General features: G+C 39.7%; 1 protein-coding gene across 1 annotated transcript in view; it reads right to left on the bottom strand.

Annotated features, from left to right (window-relative positions):
* The window catches only part of Gpc3 (glypican 3), a 338,287-nt gene that overhangs the window by 298,233 nt on the left and 22,541 nt on the right, over window positions 1-17,513 (bottom strand). Inside the window, exon 2 of the mRNA XM_021153008.2 lies at window positions 8,746-8,907. Within this exon, the coding sequence (XP_021008667.1) occupies window positions 8,746-8,907 (162 nt within the window). The remainder of the gene's footprint in view (window positions 1-8,745; window positions 8,908-17,513) is intronic.

Below are 17,513 nucleotides of genomic sequence, written 5' to 3' on the forward strand. Positions count from 1 at the left end.
AGGCTGTGAAGGTGGATCCACAAGAGACATTTAAGAAAGGCGACTTTCTTTTCCCTTATGTGGTAGGACACACAAGAACATATTTGGATGAGCTGACATGTCACCCACCTCACAGATTATCATCCCTGTAGCATGAAGTTTGTTCAGAGTGATTTGTGACGTGAGAGTAGGAAGTCACGCTACTAATGCGACTAATAGAACCCAATAGAAATCAGAGTAGTCATTCCTCTTACAGGCTAGATTGAGAGGCTATGTGAGACTCGTTCAGACCACTAGGGAACCATTTTGAAAATTGTACAGTCTTAAAGAAATACATGAATACATTCACACTCACACAGAGAGAGAGAGAGAAACTCACAAATACACAGAAACACACATAAAGACACAAACACACTAGAGAGGGATAAGAGAGTAAGAGAGAGAGGTACAGTTTCACAAGAAGAACATAAAATGCTCTAAAATACCAACCTATAATCTTATATTCATTTTAATTATATCAAAGCTTTAAAAAGCACTAAAAAATGTGTATGTGGCAGATATATTCCATTCAATATAGTGAAAGTGCGGTGTTCCATATAGAATTGCATTTACAAATGTAAATGTACAAGATAGAGTAAGAAAATAGTCACTATCATGAGTCTCATTGAAAGCCAGCTAAACTGAGTCTGAGTTGGCTGTAATCACTAGGCTCTGTAGCAAAGGGCAGCATAGACGTCAACGCCTCATACCTTTCACCTCACAGCCCTTTTGATTTAATGGCTCAAAGGGCAGGAACTTTCCCTTGGACACAAAGAGTTCTAACAGAGCTGCCCTTCCACTGCTGCCTGTTTAAGTCAGAGGACATCCTTGACACACTAGCCCTGTCCCCACTCTAAGAGAAAAGGATGAGTGGCAGATGACAAGGTCAGCCAGCAAGTCTAGGAAGAGTCCATCTAAAAGATGACTGATAATGTGGATTGGAGAAAAAGATCATTTACCTAACTCTCTCACATGCTCTCATCTTCAGTTAAAAGCCACATCTGTGGAGAGAACTCACACTGACAATCTTGCCCTACCCTAATCAAGAATATCCAGCCACTAGTTGAAATCATTTTTTTTATTTTTAGTTTTTTTCCAATCCCTATGGAGGCAGATTTCCTAAGAAGCTAATGAAAAGAGCTACAAGGACCCACCTTGACACATCTACTTCCAGAAGAGGTACGAGAGCTTAGTGTTCTAAATGACCTTCCTTAGGAAATGAGTCCCTCAAACTATAGAAAGCCTCAGCAAATATGGATCCACTCCAACACCTTATACAAACAGTAAACTCTTTCATGCCGCATTTCTCTAAGAGTGCTGACTGTCCATGTTAGCCATGTACAAATGTCTTGCTTTGTGAGATCTGAACTCTCTGAAGGTAGCTATGTAGTCATTTAGCTCTTTGAATCCCTCTTGATACTTGCCTTTTGAACATGCTAGTTACTGCTCAGCAAGTTTTCAAATAAAATGGAACAGAGTTCCCTTGAAAGAAAGAAAATTAGAATCGAATGAGTTCCCATAACCACAAAGCAAAATACAGGGAGTCTGGCTAAAACATAGTACTTAAGGGCGTGGTCTCTCCAGCTGTCCTTCCTGGGTCCAATTCCTCTTTACCATCTATTGGCTAGGCTACTCTGGACTTGTAATTTCCCTAAGCCTTCACTTCCTCAGGAGTAAAATGAAACCAACAAGCTGCCAATTTCACAGGCTTGAGGGGAGGTTTCAAGGAGATAAATACAAATGAAACTGGTTAGAGCAGGAGACTTTTCCTTCTTTTCTCACTTAGTCTCTCGGTGCCTATTTATGAAGGAAGTTCCTGATGACCCTGCAACTCACAACCATTTTCCCCCCACATCCACTTGCTTATTTCCTCTCATTCAGAAGAATCAGAGGCCAGTTGACCTGGCCTGGAGGCTGTATCCATAATCATTGCACTGCATTGCAGAAGCGGGGAGCAAAGGCGATGAAGAAGGGGTGACTCAGCTGTGCCTTTGCTGGTATTCTAGCTGAGTACTGATGGAGACTGGAACTGAAATACAACATCAGATGATGAATGAGACAACTGAGCCTGGGTGAGGAGCACAGGGATGAAGGGGAAAAAAATGGGAGAAGAGCAGGTAGGACCAGGAAGAAAGGAAGCGTCGGACCTAAGCCCTGGAAGCATCTCACAGTCCACAGGAAAAGTGTTTTTAATTTCAACATCACCACTTCCAGCTTAGAGGAAAATTGTTTCTACCTCCATTCAACTGTCAGGAGAATTGAAATCTCTCAAACATATGCTTCATTACCCCCATATCAGGTACTGCAACGCAGTGAGACAGAAAAAGGAGGAGGAACATATGTTTTAAGAAAGTAAACAAAGCCCGGTGGGGGGGCAGGGTGGGGAGCAATCAACTCTAGGCAAAGTGAGAGTCTTCCTGGAAGCTTGTAGAAGGCAGAAGGACCCTTCATTTGCTTGGTGGGGCACCCTAGTGATAAAGGTGGGCAGTGGTGGCGAGTGTAAGAGGTGCTGCAGTGAACAGGGCTAAGGGCTCATCTGCATAATCTTCTCACCTCCTTGGTGACCTTAGACATCTCTGCTTGCACACTGGCTCATTTTTCTAAGCTCTTTTTATTAAACAGTTTTCAGCCTAATGACTGACTTTCCTAAATCAATAAGAGGGCACAGGAAAGGTTTGCAACTCCCTCAACTCCTGCACAGCTAAAGCCACTGCAATTTAAAAACCAAATGGAATCTCAAAGTTCTTAGACCAAAGCTGATTTACTTTAAACACTCGGTTTTCCGTTATTTTTTTCCAATAGCCCTAATAATTAAAACAATTGCATTAAAAAAAAAAAACTAAACTTCGGAACCAAAATACCTCTTTGAGCCAGTGCCATAAAAAGTCCTCTAATTAGAGCCAGCACCTTCTGTGTTCTGATGAGAAATTTCCCCTTTATAATGGGATTAGCAGAGCTTTGCTGAGCGACGAGTGGGCTGATTAATAATTGACATTTTTGAGGATATATAACCTCACTCATGGTCAGGGTTTGTGTTCCTAAAATTCTTCTTTTCAATTGAATGTTATTCTATTTAGCTCCAACAAATGAATTAAGTTCTGATTAAACATCAACGTAATTATTCTCTCAGGCACACTGTTTTCAACAAAGACGGGGCTGTGACAGGGTGGCCAGCAGTTAACAGTTCAGACTCAGTGGGGCTCAGCCTAAGCAGAGCTAGTTAAGGGGGGGAATTTCTGAAATGAAGAAAACTTGCTCAGTACATACTGAAAACACCCAGCACATCACCAAAACTGAAATTAAGAAGTGATAGAATCATAAAACATGTTTACCAGCAGTCAAGCAATTTTTTAGTCACATATTAACTGTGAAGTAAGATAAATCTGCTTAAATACCATCCTCCCTCTTCAAAAAAAGTCCAGTTATTTCTAGGAGAAATGACTGAAGAAATTGCTCAGAGTTGATGGAAAAGGGTGTCCTAATCAAGGTCAGTTTTATTTAGGGGAACAGGAGAGACAGGACTGACAAGAATGGGTGCAGATAGAACGAGAAAGCCAGCAGAGAGCAAGGAAAGCAGGAAGAAACCACTGCCCTCCTCCCATACACAGAAAGCAAATCCTCCAAGCAGCCCTGGGGCCCTGCCTTCTTTTGCCTCCACTGTAATAGACAAGGCAGTTCAGGTGTGGCCTAGGCAGTGTCAAGGTGGCTCCCTGGGGGAGGTGCTAACTGTGAAAGCATGAGGTCTGGTGTACTGGAGCTACCTGAAACTGGACCATCTAAATGTGGCAGAGGCTGCTTAAGTATATCATGATGTCCATCTTCAAAGAGGTCAAAGGCCCCCATAATTTCTTGGGCACCACCTGGACTAGAAATGTCAATAGAAAAGAGCTGTCTTCATAAAGTGTGTGTGTGTGTGTGTGTGTGTGTTGTAAGACATTTTCACATAAAGTTTCTCTATGACTAAAATTTTAGCCCCATTTTATAGATTTGGCATAATAATCCAATCTAAATAATATCTCCAAAGCCATGAAGCTGTAAATGCAGGTCTTGAATTGGACTGGATTTTTCTGACTTAGAATTCAGTATTCTAAAAAAAAAAAAAGCAAAAACAAAAAACAAACAAACAAAAAACACCTTTTTCATCACACTTAGGAGGTACGTGTGCACACAAATGCATGTGTGCAGGTCAGAGAACAACTTTCAGGACTAGGTTCTCACCTTCCAACAAGTATGCTCCATGGACTGAACTCAGGCCATCAGGTTTGGTGACAAGCACCCACAGTGTCTGAGCCACCTCACTGGCATAAATTCAGCATTCTTCTGGTACTTTAAGCCTTTTAATATGTAAGTATTAAGACAAGGATAATGAACTTAAATCTGATCTTCCCAGGTTGCTTCCCAGTCGCCTATGAACACTAACTGTATTGCCTTCTATATGATTGGGGTTACTATAATACGTATAGAACCCTCTATAAATGTCCCTAACTACCATTTAGTGAGTTATTGGGTCCAGTTCTATGCTCTCCACTCTTACTGTTCCATGTTGCTTCATATTGTGCCTATGTACCTCTCCCTAGCACTACGCCACACTTCCATCCAATTGCTTCTCCACTAATAGCTAGAAAGTCAGAAAATGAAGCTTGTAAAGACTGTGAATTAATAAGAAGAGTAGGCTCCAAGCAAGGACCCTGGGTGCTCTCAGATGAGCTAACTGCATAAGGAGAAGCTCTGTGGCATTTGACATCATATAGAGATGTTTGCAGCTAAACCACAGGTTTCTTGCTCTGATCAAGAGTTCAGGCTGTGGGACAGTCAACTTCCAGTAAAAGCATAGAGTTAATGCATTCTAAGGAGCCCTTTCTCCCTCCCTCTGTCACTGGCACCTGGCACCTTGGGAAAGACCAAAATCATTCAATGCTGATAAAAACCCTGGACATATGGCTAAAGATTTCCTGGTAGTGTAAGGCTGAAAGTCATGATGGAATTCCACGAATGAGAACAGAACTGTAATCATGAAGATGAGGAGGTATTAGAGATACAAAATGTCAGCCTTGGATCTCATGTTTTCTTCAAGGGGACCATAAATCCCACTACTTCGTACTTTTGTTTTGCCTGAGAGCAAGGAGAACCAAGTCATAGGATAGATTGCTTGAGAGGCACAGTTGTACCTTAGAGTTTCCTTATCTATAAACTAGTGATGATTACAGTACAGGCCCCATAGGGTTGCTAGGAATATGAAATGAGATAATTATGTAAAAGTAAGCATCATACAGTAAGCACTTACTGAATCTTCACTATTATCCTTATCCTCATTATTATAAAGTAGGGGAGAGGAAAGAAAGCAAAGGGAAAAAAAAAGAATTAATTAAGCAGAAACAGAAAACGATTGTGCTGCCCCATTTTCCTAAGTAAATTAAATTTAGGAAACGAGGCAATGCAAAGATTGAGGATAAAGAACAACTTTTTTAATGCTTCAATCATTATCAAAACAGCATTAGCATTAGAGCACTCCAACCACGGTAGCAAAGGGCCCCAGGCTCATGTATGAGGGCAAAGGCTTCCTGCAATCAAAGACATAAAATCCAAATCGAGGCAGTAAGGACTGCTCATGAAACTGTGCACAGAGCTCCAAAGCGCTCTCCCTGCTAAAATACCCCCACCAATCAGGGCTACGGACAGAATCCTAAAGAGATTGAGAATCTAGGCCAAGATTAAGATAAGCTTACTCCAACTGCACGTGGTGGAGGAAATAGCTCACAAAAGCTACCACATCGAATTTCACATAAACAAAGTAGTAGGGCAATTTTCTCAATAATTTGGTCTACCAGGATCTTGAGGGATGGATGTTTAGTTTTGAGCAAAACCAATTGTGTCCCTCAATCCCAATTCATGGGAATAATAAGTAGTTATGAGAACCAGGAAATAGATGCCCAGCTTTCGTAGCAATTGCCTAGTTCTGATGCCTTGTTTGAAGCCTTCCCTCGTCAAAATGTTTGTTACAGAAAGAATTTGTGGTCAATGCTTCTCCAAGCATAACATAAATGCCTTGAGGTCTGTGATTGTGGTTGATTTTCTCTTGTGGGCTTTTTTTAAAGTGAGGCACACTAAAAATAAAAAAATTTTAAAAAATCAGAATGAAAAGAGATAAAGGAATAGGCATGACAGCAAGATTGCATGCACGAGGAAGTCGGCATCATTTGCTGTCTCCATGCTCCAATCCTAGAGTTGCCCTTCTGCCTGTCCCTGTGATTCTAGAAATAAATGTGTGTGCACTCACTTGTACTCCTATGTATGTGTGAGAGACAGAAACAGAGAGAGGACATCAGTAGTAGTAGGTATTGCCTCTGCTTTCTACTCTCAGCTCCTTTGGCTACTATTCAGCTTCTATACTATAGCAGCCGTATCTGTACACCAATCCAAAACACTGTCAGGACTTATTTTTGTCCCTAGTCTCGTACTGTTCCAGTCCCCTAAAACACAATACGCAAAGCGCAAGACTGGATAGGTACAGGAATTCCAATGACAAAAACCCTCAGATGGACAGCAATACCAGCTGCTCTGAAGACTAGAACCAGCATTATCATTCTGACATTGCATCTCAGCAGGCAATGTTAGAAAGGGAACATGAGGGGCTTGGTTATTCTAGAAGTGAAAGAAGACACTAATGTTCCATTCTCATCAAGTACCTCCATGCCTCAAAGACTGTTTCATCTGTCCACTTCAACCCAATCCTCTTGGTTCTTTTTTTCCCAATCCTCTTGTAACATTACTTATCACCCTACTTCCAGCCAGTGTATCAACTCCAAAACCATTCTAAGAAGTACATGAATGGTGCATGTATTTTTTAAACTGGTCTGAATTATTCATTCTATCACTAAATTGTTAGTCTCAACAAATGCTTCACGGGAGCCTCACTGTATAAATAGGTTAACAAAGATTTCACGCTTTTGTATTATACTTCATATAATGAACCTAACATCAATATTCCCTGGGGCTTTTGACACAAGAAACCGTTAGCAATGTATGTTTTATTAGCTAATTTGAACAACATTTTAGCTAATGCTAAGAATTTCATTTTAAATACCTAAAATAAGGTATAATCGACCCACCTTATAATTCAGAGGTTAATTCTTGTGAAGGTGTCATTAATCTGAAACTTAAGAATGTCAAATAGTCCAAAGTGTTAGCTCTGACCCCAAGCCTACATTAAAGGCAAGTGGCAGTTGATTCAGTATTCTTAGTTTAGAAGGGAGAAATGCAGGTTAGGGATAGAGTTCAGCTGGTCAAGTAAGGAGTTCGGACGCCCAGCACCCACAGAAAAAGTCAGGTGTAGCAGTGTGGACCTGTAACCCCATCACTGGAGATGGAAAACAACCAAGGAGGATTCCTAAAGCTCAGTGGTCAGTTAGCCTAGCTGAATAGGTAAGGTTCACATTAAGTGAAAGAGCCTCTTTCAAAAAAATAAAAGGTAGCACGTGAGAGAGGAAGATGCACATGCATTGACCTCTGGTCTCAGCACATGTACATACATGTGCACACACCCACATTACCAAGTATATAGCCATCCACAGCAACCCCCCAATAAGGAAGGGATGGAAGAGAAGCTCCATATCCACAAGTAATCTTCCTAGTGGCAAGAGGTAGCCTAAGTTAGGGGATAAAATCATGAACTCTAAAAACCAGGTAAGCTGGATACAAATCTTGCCTTCACCATTAATTTTAGGTGGGTAGCCTTGACAAATCACCTTACCATTCTGGTCTTGCACCTTCATCTATAAAATGGGGATAACAAAGACCCACCCATAGGTGGATTGTAAAGATGAAATGAAATGATACGTGTAAATTACTTAAAATCAAATGGTACTCTGTAAAGTCTTATCACTCCCATCATCTCCACTTGATCTTTGATCTGAAGGAGTCTTCCCTGTGCTTCTGCAGTTTCCCTGTAAATTGCCAAGGGTGGAATCAATTGCTGCCCATCCTTTTCCCAGTTCCTAGAGAAGCACGATGAAAAGTGACATTCAAAAGAAGAGGGGAGGGACGCACGCACACACACAAACTGGAAACTGGCTGGACACGAGAGCCAGCTGTTTCCTCTTGAATGGAAATGGCCCCAGTGGTCAGAAGGAGTTCATGTGTGTTCCACAGGTATCTGACTCACTCTGGAAGAAAACTGGCTATGGAATTTATGAGAGTTGTTGTTGTTGTTGTTGTTGTGGTGGTGGTGGTGGTGGTCGTGAGGGTTGAAAAAAAGTCTTAATAGACAAACAGAAAAAATTATCATGGACTTCTTCAGCAGTGCTTTATGCCTTTTATATACAGGGAAATAAAATCTCCTTGGACAATGAGTTTTAATACTATGCACTTTTTCTTTTTCTTTTGCCTTTTTTTAAAACAGGGTTTCTCTGTATAGCCCTGGCTGTCCTGGCACTCACTTTGTAGACCAGGCTGGCCTCGAACTCAGAAACCTACCTGCCTCTGTTTCCCAAGTGCTGGGATTGAAGGCGTGCTACACCAATGCCCGGCCTACTATCCACTTTTTCAAATATTAAATTGAAGTTACTTTTAAAAACTGTGTTTCTTATCCAGGGTCTCTCACTGGGAGGTTTTTATATCAAGCATGCATGCTGGAATGGTAATTTATAAATTATATTTAGCATTTGAAAGCCTGGTGCCCAAATAATGATGCCATTGAACAGTACATCGAAAATGATCCCCCAAACTCACCTTGGAAAACCGCAGCATTCTGAATAATTAAGAACTTGAGTTCCATACTCGCAGACTGAAGCAGTTGTTCCATGTTCAGCCGTGCTGTTAGTTGGTATTTTTCTTCCATCTTTCTTGAGCAGCATGTTGGGCCCTTGGGGAGACATACTTGCAAATCTGATCCTGAAACAAATAAGGTATTCATGTTTCAGTAAGCAGAAAATCTCTCTCTCTCTCTCTCTCTCTCTCTCTCTCTCTCTCTCTCTCTCCCTCTCTCTCTCTCTCTCTCTCTCACAGACACACACACACAAAATAAAACAGGACAAAACAACAAGTTTCTTTTTAAATACAGTAGGTCTTGATTATGTTGTTTATCTCAATTCATCCAATTGCCCTCATTGCTGATTCCTTTTGAATAACTGTCAGCTAATTGCTGAAGTCTGACTCATAAATTCTACAGAAACTAATTTATAGCAGCACAAAATACGGGCTGTTGAACACAAACATTTAATTTGTCTTTTAAAATATCAATCTTCATTCTCCTAATTTATTTTTCCTGATTGTTATTTACGAATATGAGCACAACTTAAGACAATTTTTTAAAATCTCAGTTATGATTTCGAGTGAAATATATGTCTGGCCAGCCTAATATTCCTGTTCTGTAAAAAAAAAAAAAAAAAAATCAAAACATCAATACCAAATCAAACCTTTGTTACCGTTTTAACTAAAGGTCTACAAGAGTCAACAAATATTTATTTCGTTGCTATTACATGCCAATCACAATGAGTGTAAAGTAAACAAAACAATGTACATGAACCAATGGACTTGCCCTCGTGGCATTTATAGTCTTGAGGAGAACAGTCAAATAAAGATAGAAAAAAATGTCAAGTGAAGATGACTATGATATAAAATATAATACAAATATGAAAGGGACTAATGGCATACAGGAATGAAGTCCTGGTACATCCTAACAAACCAACAAACCCAAGCCCAGTGATTCCATTTCTATAAGGCACTACAAAATGGAAAATAATCTATAGACAGAGAGTTTAGTGGTGGCTGTATAAGGATGGATGGCAGAACAAGAAGAGAAAAAGGGAAGATCACAAAGATCAGGAAGGAAATCTCTTGGAGTGATGGACACCTTCATTACTTTGATTGTGGAGTACATGTCCAAATTGTCAATGTGTACTCGTGACACATATGCTGTTTACTACATAGCAGTTACTAAGTGATATACATAATATGGTAGCAGCAAGGATCACTCTGATTTATAGCTTGATTTCCAGAAGACAACACTGAAGCATGGTGACAGAGGTGGGAAGAATCTCATTGCAATTGTCCTCCACGACATGGGTAAATATTAATACTTAATGGGTATTGAATCCAACTCCTTTCAATCTGCAAAGGTGGCTTTTGTTTCTCTTTCTGGTTTTGTTTGTTTGTTTGTTGTGGCAATGGGTGACTAGGGATCGAACCCCTCAACTCACACATAAGCCGATACTCTACTATGCAACTCCTCGTTTACTCAGACTCTCTACAGTAAACACTTGTGGAGCACCTGCCATGTGGCTATGAACATATGCATGTGGGATCTCCTCCTGGAGGGATTAATTGACTAGTATCCCAGGAGTTGCTTTCTGGTTTCACTACCATGTGTGCAGAGGCCACAATCCTTAGGGGTGGCTCCCAACTCCTGAATGATGCACATGGCCAAGATATGAGGTCTTGTATATCATAGAACTTTGCTCACAGGGGACCCTAGAGTAAAGGTTCCCATTTGAAAACTTTCTTAATTTTGCACTATAGGCTAAGGGTTTTCTTAGACAGCCCTTCCTTTTTTATCCCTCCTTCCTGGGGGGGGGGGGCAGAACTGTACTCTGCTCTAATGACATTTCATCCTCCTTCAGCAGCCCCCCTCATTTCCTCCACAATGTTTTATCCTAATAATCCTAATGAACATCCAGTCCCATGCTGGCTTAGATTTACCTGTCCAGTTGGCGTCCACTCTTCCAATAACCCAATCCAATCTAAACTGCTATCTATGTGCCAGGCACTGTAGCACATATCGGAGGTACAACATTGACACTGCCCAAGAGGACCTCATCATCTAAATGGATTAAGAGAGATACATCCCTAGTCCTAGAAAATAAACGTAATAAATCAATATCACTAGGATGATAAAATATGTATGTGGACCATAACTTCTGCCCAACACCATAAGATCCTAGACAAAGTAAGGTTCAATAAATCGTAGTGACATTAGAAAGCATTATAGGATATTTTAGGCACTTTTTTAAAGTTTTGAAATTTAATAAAGGAGGGGAGACTAGTTAGCCCTAAGTTACGAGAAACTGTCATTTTAGTCCACCATGTTTCAGAGTAATTGTAGTTGATTGTGGCCTTAATGCACGTATCTAAGGTTTTCTTAAGGTAAGAATGAAATTCATCATCATGTGTCTCTCACATCATCACTGTTGAATCCAAGGTATTGAGGACAAGTTCTTCGCTTCCCTTAACAGAAGGGAACAAATGCAGTAAAGGAGAGAGCAGATAGTACGTATCAGCAAACCTAATCCAGCACCATAATTTATGCTACTGGAAAGAAAGTGATATTTAATGGCAAAATACAAGTTGGGATCTAAAAACATGGAGTTCAGATTAATCTCCTATAAAACCTCAATCTCAAATACAAGCCTTAAACCAAGTTTAAATAAAGTCTATGCTTAAAGGTTTTATGATTATAGTCACAGACAGACACAAAAAGAAATCGGGGCTAGTTGTAACTATCTTCTTTCTACATGAAATTACAAAACATTCTGCTATTCTAGGAGTGGAAACTGATGCAGTCTACTGGACCAAGAAGGAAAAGAGCCCCCTTGGGGAAGAGTGGCTGATCTAAATGTAAACAAGGTTGGTTGGAACACACACATAGATGTGCGGGGGGGGGGGGGTGGAGGGGTGGATAGAACTCTATTTAGTAAACCTTTCCATATACTAGGTCCCTGAGCATTTAACAAGGTTTGATTTACTTCCTTGGGAAAGCAATGCCTATATCATGTGTATTTAAACTCTCTGAACTTACATAAGTTCATAAAATTAATTGTCATAGACAAAGAAAGCCCTGTATGTTTCTAATTTGCCTTGGGGATCCTTTCCAGTTTTGCAGAATGGCTGAGCTATAGGGACAGGATGGCTGGCTGTTAGTATTGCAACCATTTCCACTAGCACTGGTTATGGGAAGGATAAAATAATAGGGATGGATTTTTTCTTCTAGGAAGTACTATGTTGCTAAGATCTTATAAGGTAATGAAATGTTGTTCAATGTGCCTGAAGAAGTTTAAGAATGATTCTAAGCTATGGTGACAACAGTTTGATTTGGTATTGATACAATCATCCATACAGTTATTTAGTATGGCAACACTATCCCTTGGCTAAGTCTTAGAAACTTCATCATCCCCAGATGCCCCTCAACAGAGGAATGGATACAGAAAATGTGGTACATTTACACATTGGAGTACTACTCAGCTATTAAAAAGAATGAATTTATGAAATTCCTAGGCAAATGGATGGACCTGGAGAGCATCATCCTGAGTGAGGTAACCCAATCATAAAAGAACTCACATGATATGTACACACTGATAAGTGGATATTAGCCCAGAAACTTAGAATACCCAAGATAAAAGATACAATTTGCAAAACACATGAAACTCAAGAAGAATGAAGACTAAAGTGTGGACACTTTGCCCCTTCTTAGAATTGGGAACAAAACACCCAGGGAAGGAGTTACAGAGACAATGTTTGGAGCTGAGACCAAAGGATGGACCATCTAGATACTGCCATATCCAGGGATCCATCCCATAATCAGCCTCCAAACGCTGACACCATTGCATACACTACCAAGATTTTGCTGAAAGGACCCTGATATAGCTGTCTCTTGTGAGACTATGCTGGGGCCTAGCAAACACAGAAGTGGATGCTCACAGTCAGCTATTGGATGGATCACAGAGCCCCCAATGATGGAGCTGGAGGAAGTACCCAGGGAGCTGGGGGGATCTGCAACCCTATAAGTGGAACAACATTATGAACTAACCAGTACCCCACAGAGTTCGTGTCTCTAGCTGCATATGTATCAGAAGATGGCCTAGTCGGCCATCAGTGGAAAGAGAGGCCCATTAGTCGTGCAGACTTTATCTGCCTCAGTACAGGGGAACGCCAGGGCCAAGAGGTGGGAGTGGGTGGGTGGGAGAGTGGGTGTGGGAGGGTGTGGGGAACTTTTGGGATAGCATTGGAAATATAAATGAAATAAATACCCAATAATAAAAAAAAAGAAATAAAAAAGAAACCTCATCATCTCATCAGGTTAGCTAAAACCATTTAAAAGGAATAAAAGCTAAAATGAAAACTTTTCAGGGACGATGACAAATATCATGAAGATGTTAAGTATATTAATGTCCAAATGTAAATGTGGAAGTATAGCAATATTTACTTTGTTTCAGTTATTACTGCCTGGTAAATCAATAAACCAGAACAATTGATCTTAGGGACCAAGAGTTGGCTATGGAATCAAGGAAATAAAGACAATCATAAATGATAAGGATTAAGGATTTCCTATCAAAGGGAATACATACCTAATGGAAAAAATAATTTGTTGTAAATAAATTTCCTATAATCTGTAGACAAACTTCAAAAAACCTTCATGGCAAATTCAATGTATGTCAAACTCATGCCTAAATGAACAGTCCTGAAATTTAACCACTTCAATGCTGTGAGCATTTGCAGGAAATTAACAAAGCAAAAAGGTATTGAGAAGAAATTTAGATGGAATCCCATCAACTAAATTAAAAATGTTACTCTAAGAACTGATTCCTAAATAGGATGAATACCAAGTAAATCCTAAGGCAAATGATGGCTAAGGAGATACACTGAGAGAGTACTCTACACACTTGTAATGGCAAAAGCCAAAAGATCAATTGAAGAAATAAGATGCCACCAACAAAAGACATATTATAGATGCTGGTTCAGTGGTTAAGAGTACTAGCTGCCCTTCCTGAAGACCTAGGTTCAATTGCCAGCACCCAAGTGGTGGCTCACAACAGTCTGAGATCTCCAATTTCAAAACATCCATTGCCCTCTTCTGGTTAACATGGGTATTACAGGCATGTGGTAGACATCGAAACAAAATACCCACACACATAAAATAATTTTCAAAGCAAAGAACAAAAAACTTAATAAATAGGGAAGCATTCTGTAAGCACATGAGGGTCAAAAGGGTAAAAGGGAAAAATTCCCATATAGAAGAAAGAAAGCTAACTTTGGGCTAAACTTTCAAAGAAGGATACTCACATACCTTTGATGTAAAGAATGAAATTCACCTGGAAATGGAAAGTGTGACAAACAATACATCCTAGCATGGCAATAAATAGGAGACTTCACTGTTCGAATAAGTCAAAAGAGGTCAACTTGGGGAGACTTAAAAACTTTCATCCTCAAATGCTAAAAAATAATAACTAAAGTCATTACAGGGTTACTAACTTCCATTTATTTTGAAGGATGAAAAAATACCTTCATAGTATAGCTCTACTCTCTACATTATAATTTCTTTTTTTTCTTTCTTTTTCTTTTTTTCTTTTTCTTTTTTTCTTTTTGGTTTTTAGAGACAGGGTTTCTCTGTGTAGCCCTGGCTGTCCAGGAACACACTCTGTAGACCAGGCTGGCCTTGAACTCAGAAATCCACCTGCCTCTGACTCCCAAGTGCTGGGAGTAAAGGCGTGCACCACCACGCCCAGCTACATTATAATTTCTTCAAGAGCAGAGAGGGAGTCTCATCTCATTCAACTGATGTATATACCATTGAATTAATGAGAGTCGTAGACTGAGGAGACTAACAAGTACTATGTGTCTGCCTATATTTAAAGATCAGGGTAGTGGAGATGCCTCTGACAGTTTTAGATCTGTATAATTATATAACTTTGATCTTAGGAAAATACCATAAAAGCAATTTCCAAGCATCTTGACTATACATACACAAATACGTGTTTCACTTGAAGGAAGTATGCAGCATATATTTCTAATTATTTTAACCGTAAGTCTTTCTTGCAACTGGAATCCAGTTTGGGGTCTTACAACTGAAAAGGGCTATCTGAAGCACAGCAGCTTTATCTCTTGGAGGGTTCTACTCATGTAGCCTCAATTTGGGCACCTTTACATTTACATCTGATGATGTCTCCAGGCATGGGCATCTGTGGCTCAACCTTCTTGACAGTCATCCCAAGGTCTTCCCATTGGACTCAGGTCATGCTTTCTGTTGCCTCCATATAAAGACCTGACATTTTTGGCTGCCCCCAGTCTTCCTTAGCCAACTCCACCGAGGCTGTGAAGTAGTAAGAAACTCTACGCCTTTCCCATAATTAACAGCATAGAGTTGAGAGTGCACATGACTCTCTGTGTATGTAAATATGACAGTCCTGTTGGATTTTATTCCAAGATAGGAGGCCAACATTATTAAAAGTGGTAATAGCAGGAACAGGTAGAAGTTCTTAGAGGCTAGTCCTTGCCATTTGCCAGCTGTGAAAGCCTGGGCAGCTTACTTGACCTTTATATGGTTTTTTTGCACTTATCTGTAAAATGGGATTACCAACACTCTTTGCTTCATAGATTAAATAAATATCTTAGCCTTCTTGCTACAGAGTAAACCTCCAATAAGTGTTAATTCAAATTAAACAAATAAAAAAGAAGCCTAAATTCATGTGGAGACCAGACTTTCACACCCCAAAATAACTAGAGAACAGTTAAATTGGTTCATGGTTATGTGACAAAATATGCAGTACATTTTCTGAAGTGATGAAAATAATCTATAGTTTAATTGAAACAGTGGTTAGAAGAGTTTATACATGTTTGTCAAAAGTCATGACTTAAAATGGGTGCATCTTATTGTTTACAAATTATACATCAATAGAGGACATAGGGCTTGAGTTAGAACATAGAGGATAGAAAGGATTTGGAGAGGCACTAGGAGAGTAGACAGATCAACTTGGCCAGAGACAGGCTGCAATCTAAGCTACAGTTAATCAGGTACGAAAGGCTCAAATTTGAAGGGTCTTGAATGCGGGCCAAGAACTGTGGACCTAACCACAGGGCAAACAATGGACAACTAGACTTTTTCACACAAGGGGAATAATATGACAATGAGTGCTGTCTAGGAAGATGAGTCACATAACCTGAAATTGAGAAATGGACAGAATAAGCCCTCAAGGTCACTTCAAGTCCTCCGATTCTCTAATGGCCTTTATTATATTCTATTTGTTGATAATTTTATAAGGCTACAATTTTAACTAATGACAGTAAATTGTCAAAATCATACTAAATAGCACATAAAGAACAGAAAAAATAGTCATGTAGACCTTGATCCTTATGCTTCTCTAAGAGCAGATACAGCATATTCAAACAGCAACAGAAAAAAAAAAATCGTCAGGGCTCAGTAACAATGAAAATTGAAATCTTTTCCATATATATGTGAGTATGTGTGATGATTTGACACATTTCATTGTCAAGGTCTGCTTTATGAGCAGTGGGGTTTTTTTCCCTAACAAAGGAACACTGTTCTGAAAATAAAATAGCAGTATTATCATGAGGAAATACTGGACAAAAGAATTTAATGATATAAAAACCTGGCTACTTCATGACTTGTAAGGAAACTAACACATGTTTATTAAAATTATATATAAAATGTATCAGGCATTTTAAAAGGGTATATTTAACAAAGGACAAGTCAATTTGCCATCCAAAAATATTAACTAATTTCCTTAGCATATAATAGTGACTAGCTATTAGACTGGCACCTTTTCCCCTAATTAATCATTATCTAAATCAAATCTTCCATGCTCATTAATTTCTCACTAATCAAGCTAGGAATACAGATGAAAGAAATGGCTGCATTTAAAACCATTGGGGAAAGTGATCTCTGCTGATAAAGAAATGATCTCAGGGAAGCCAGCAGAAGGTTAGTTAGCCTGAAAGAACATGACCTTGTAGAGGGTGCACCTGGATATCAAGAGCTCAGACTTTAAATCAAAGACTATGCCTGAGGCTGCCATAGACTCGGCTTCTATAAAAGGCAGGCCAAAATGTCGCTACTACACTGGAGTATTGGAAGTTTAAAGCAACCCTAGAGATAAGCTATTCTCTAGGCTTGAGAATTAAAGGATGAATTACCTTTATCTGTACTGCCAACTGCCAACTATCTGCCTATCATTTTATGCCCAGGAAAAGTTAAATCCTCAGATTTCTCTCTTTCTCTCTCTCTCTCTCTCTCTCTCTCTCTCTCTCTCTCTCTCTCTCTCTCTCTCTCTCTCTCTCTCTCTGTGTGTGTGTGTGTGTGTGTGTGTGTGTATGCACACACACACATACTACACACTCCTTACAAAGGGTTCTTTCTGGACCACAAACCCAACCATCAATAGACATGCACTCTGGAAAGACAAAGTCATGGCCTATATTCAATCTGACCACCTGTTGAAAAAGTCATTCTTCCAGCATTCACAGAATGCCAACTTTGTGCCAAGAACCATGCCCAATGCAATACAATGTACAAGACACAGTACCTGCCCTAGAGTTCATAGATTATTCTAAGGATTCCTAACTAGACCTCTGATCACTCTAGATATCTTAGTTCATCTTCATCTGCTATAGCCAAATATTGTGATATTCAACTGATTCTGCTTTAGAATTTCTCCATCTGTATATATAGCCACAGGGGTATGTGTGTATAGGGGTGCAGTGCCCTCAGT

Source organism: Mus caroli, unplaced genomic scaffold (genome assembly GCF_978045245.1).
Source record: "Mus caroli unplaced genomic scaffold, Mus_caroli_1 scaffold_5, whole genome shotgun sequence".
Lineage (NCBI taxonomy): Eukaryota > Metazoa > Chordata > Mammalia > Rodentia > Muridae > Mus > Mus caroli.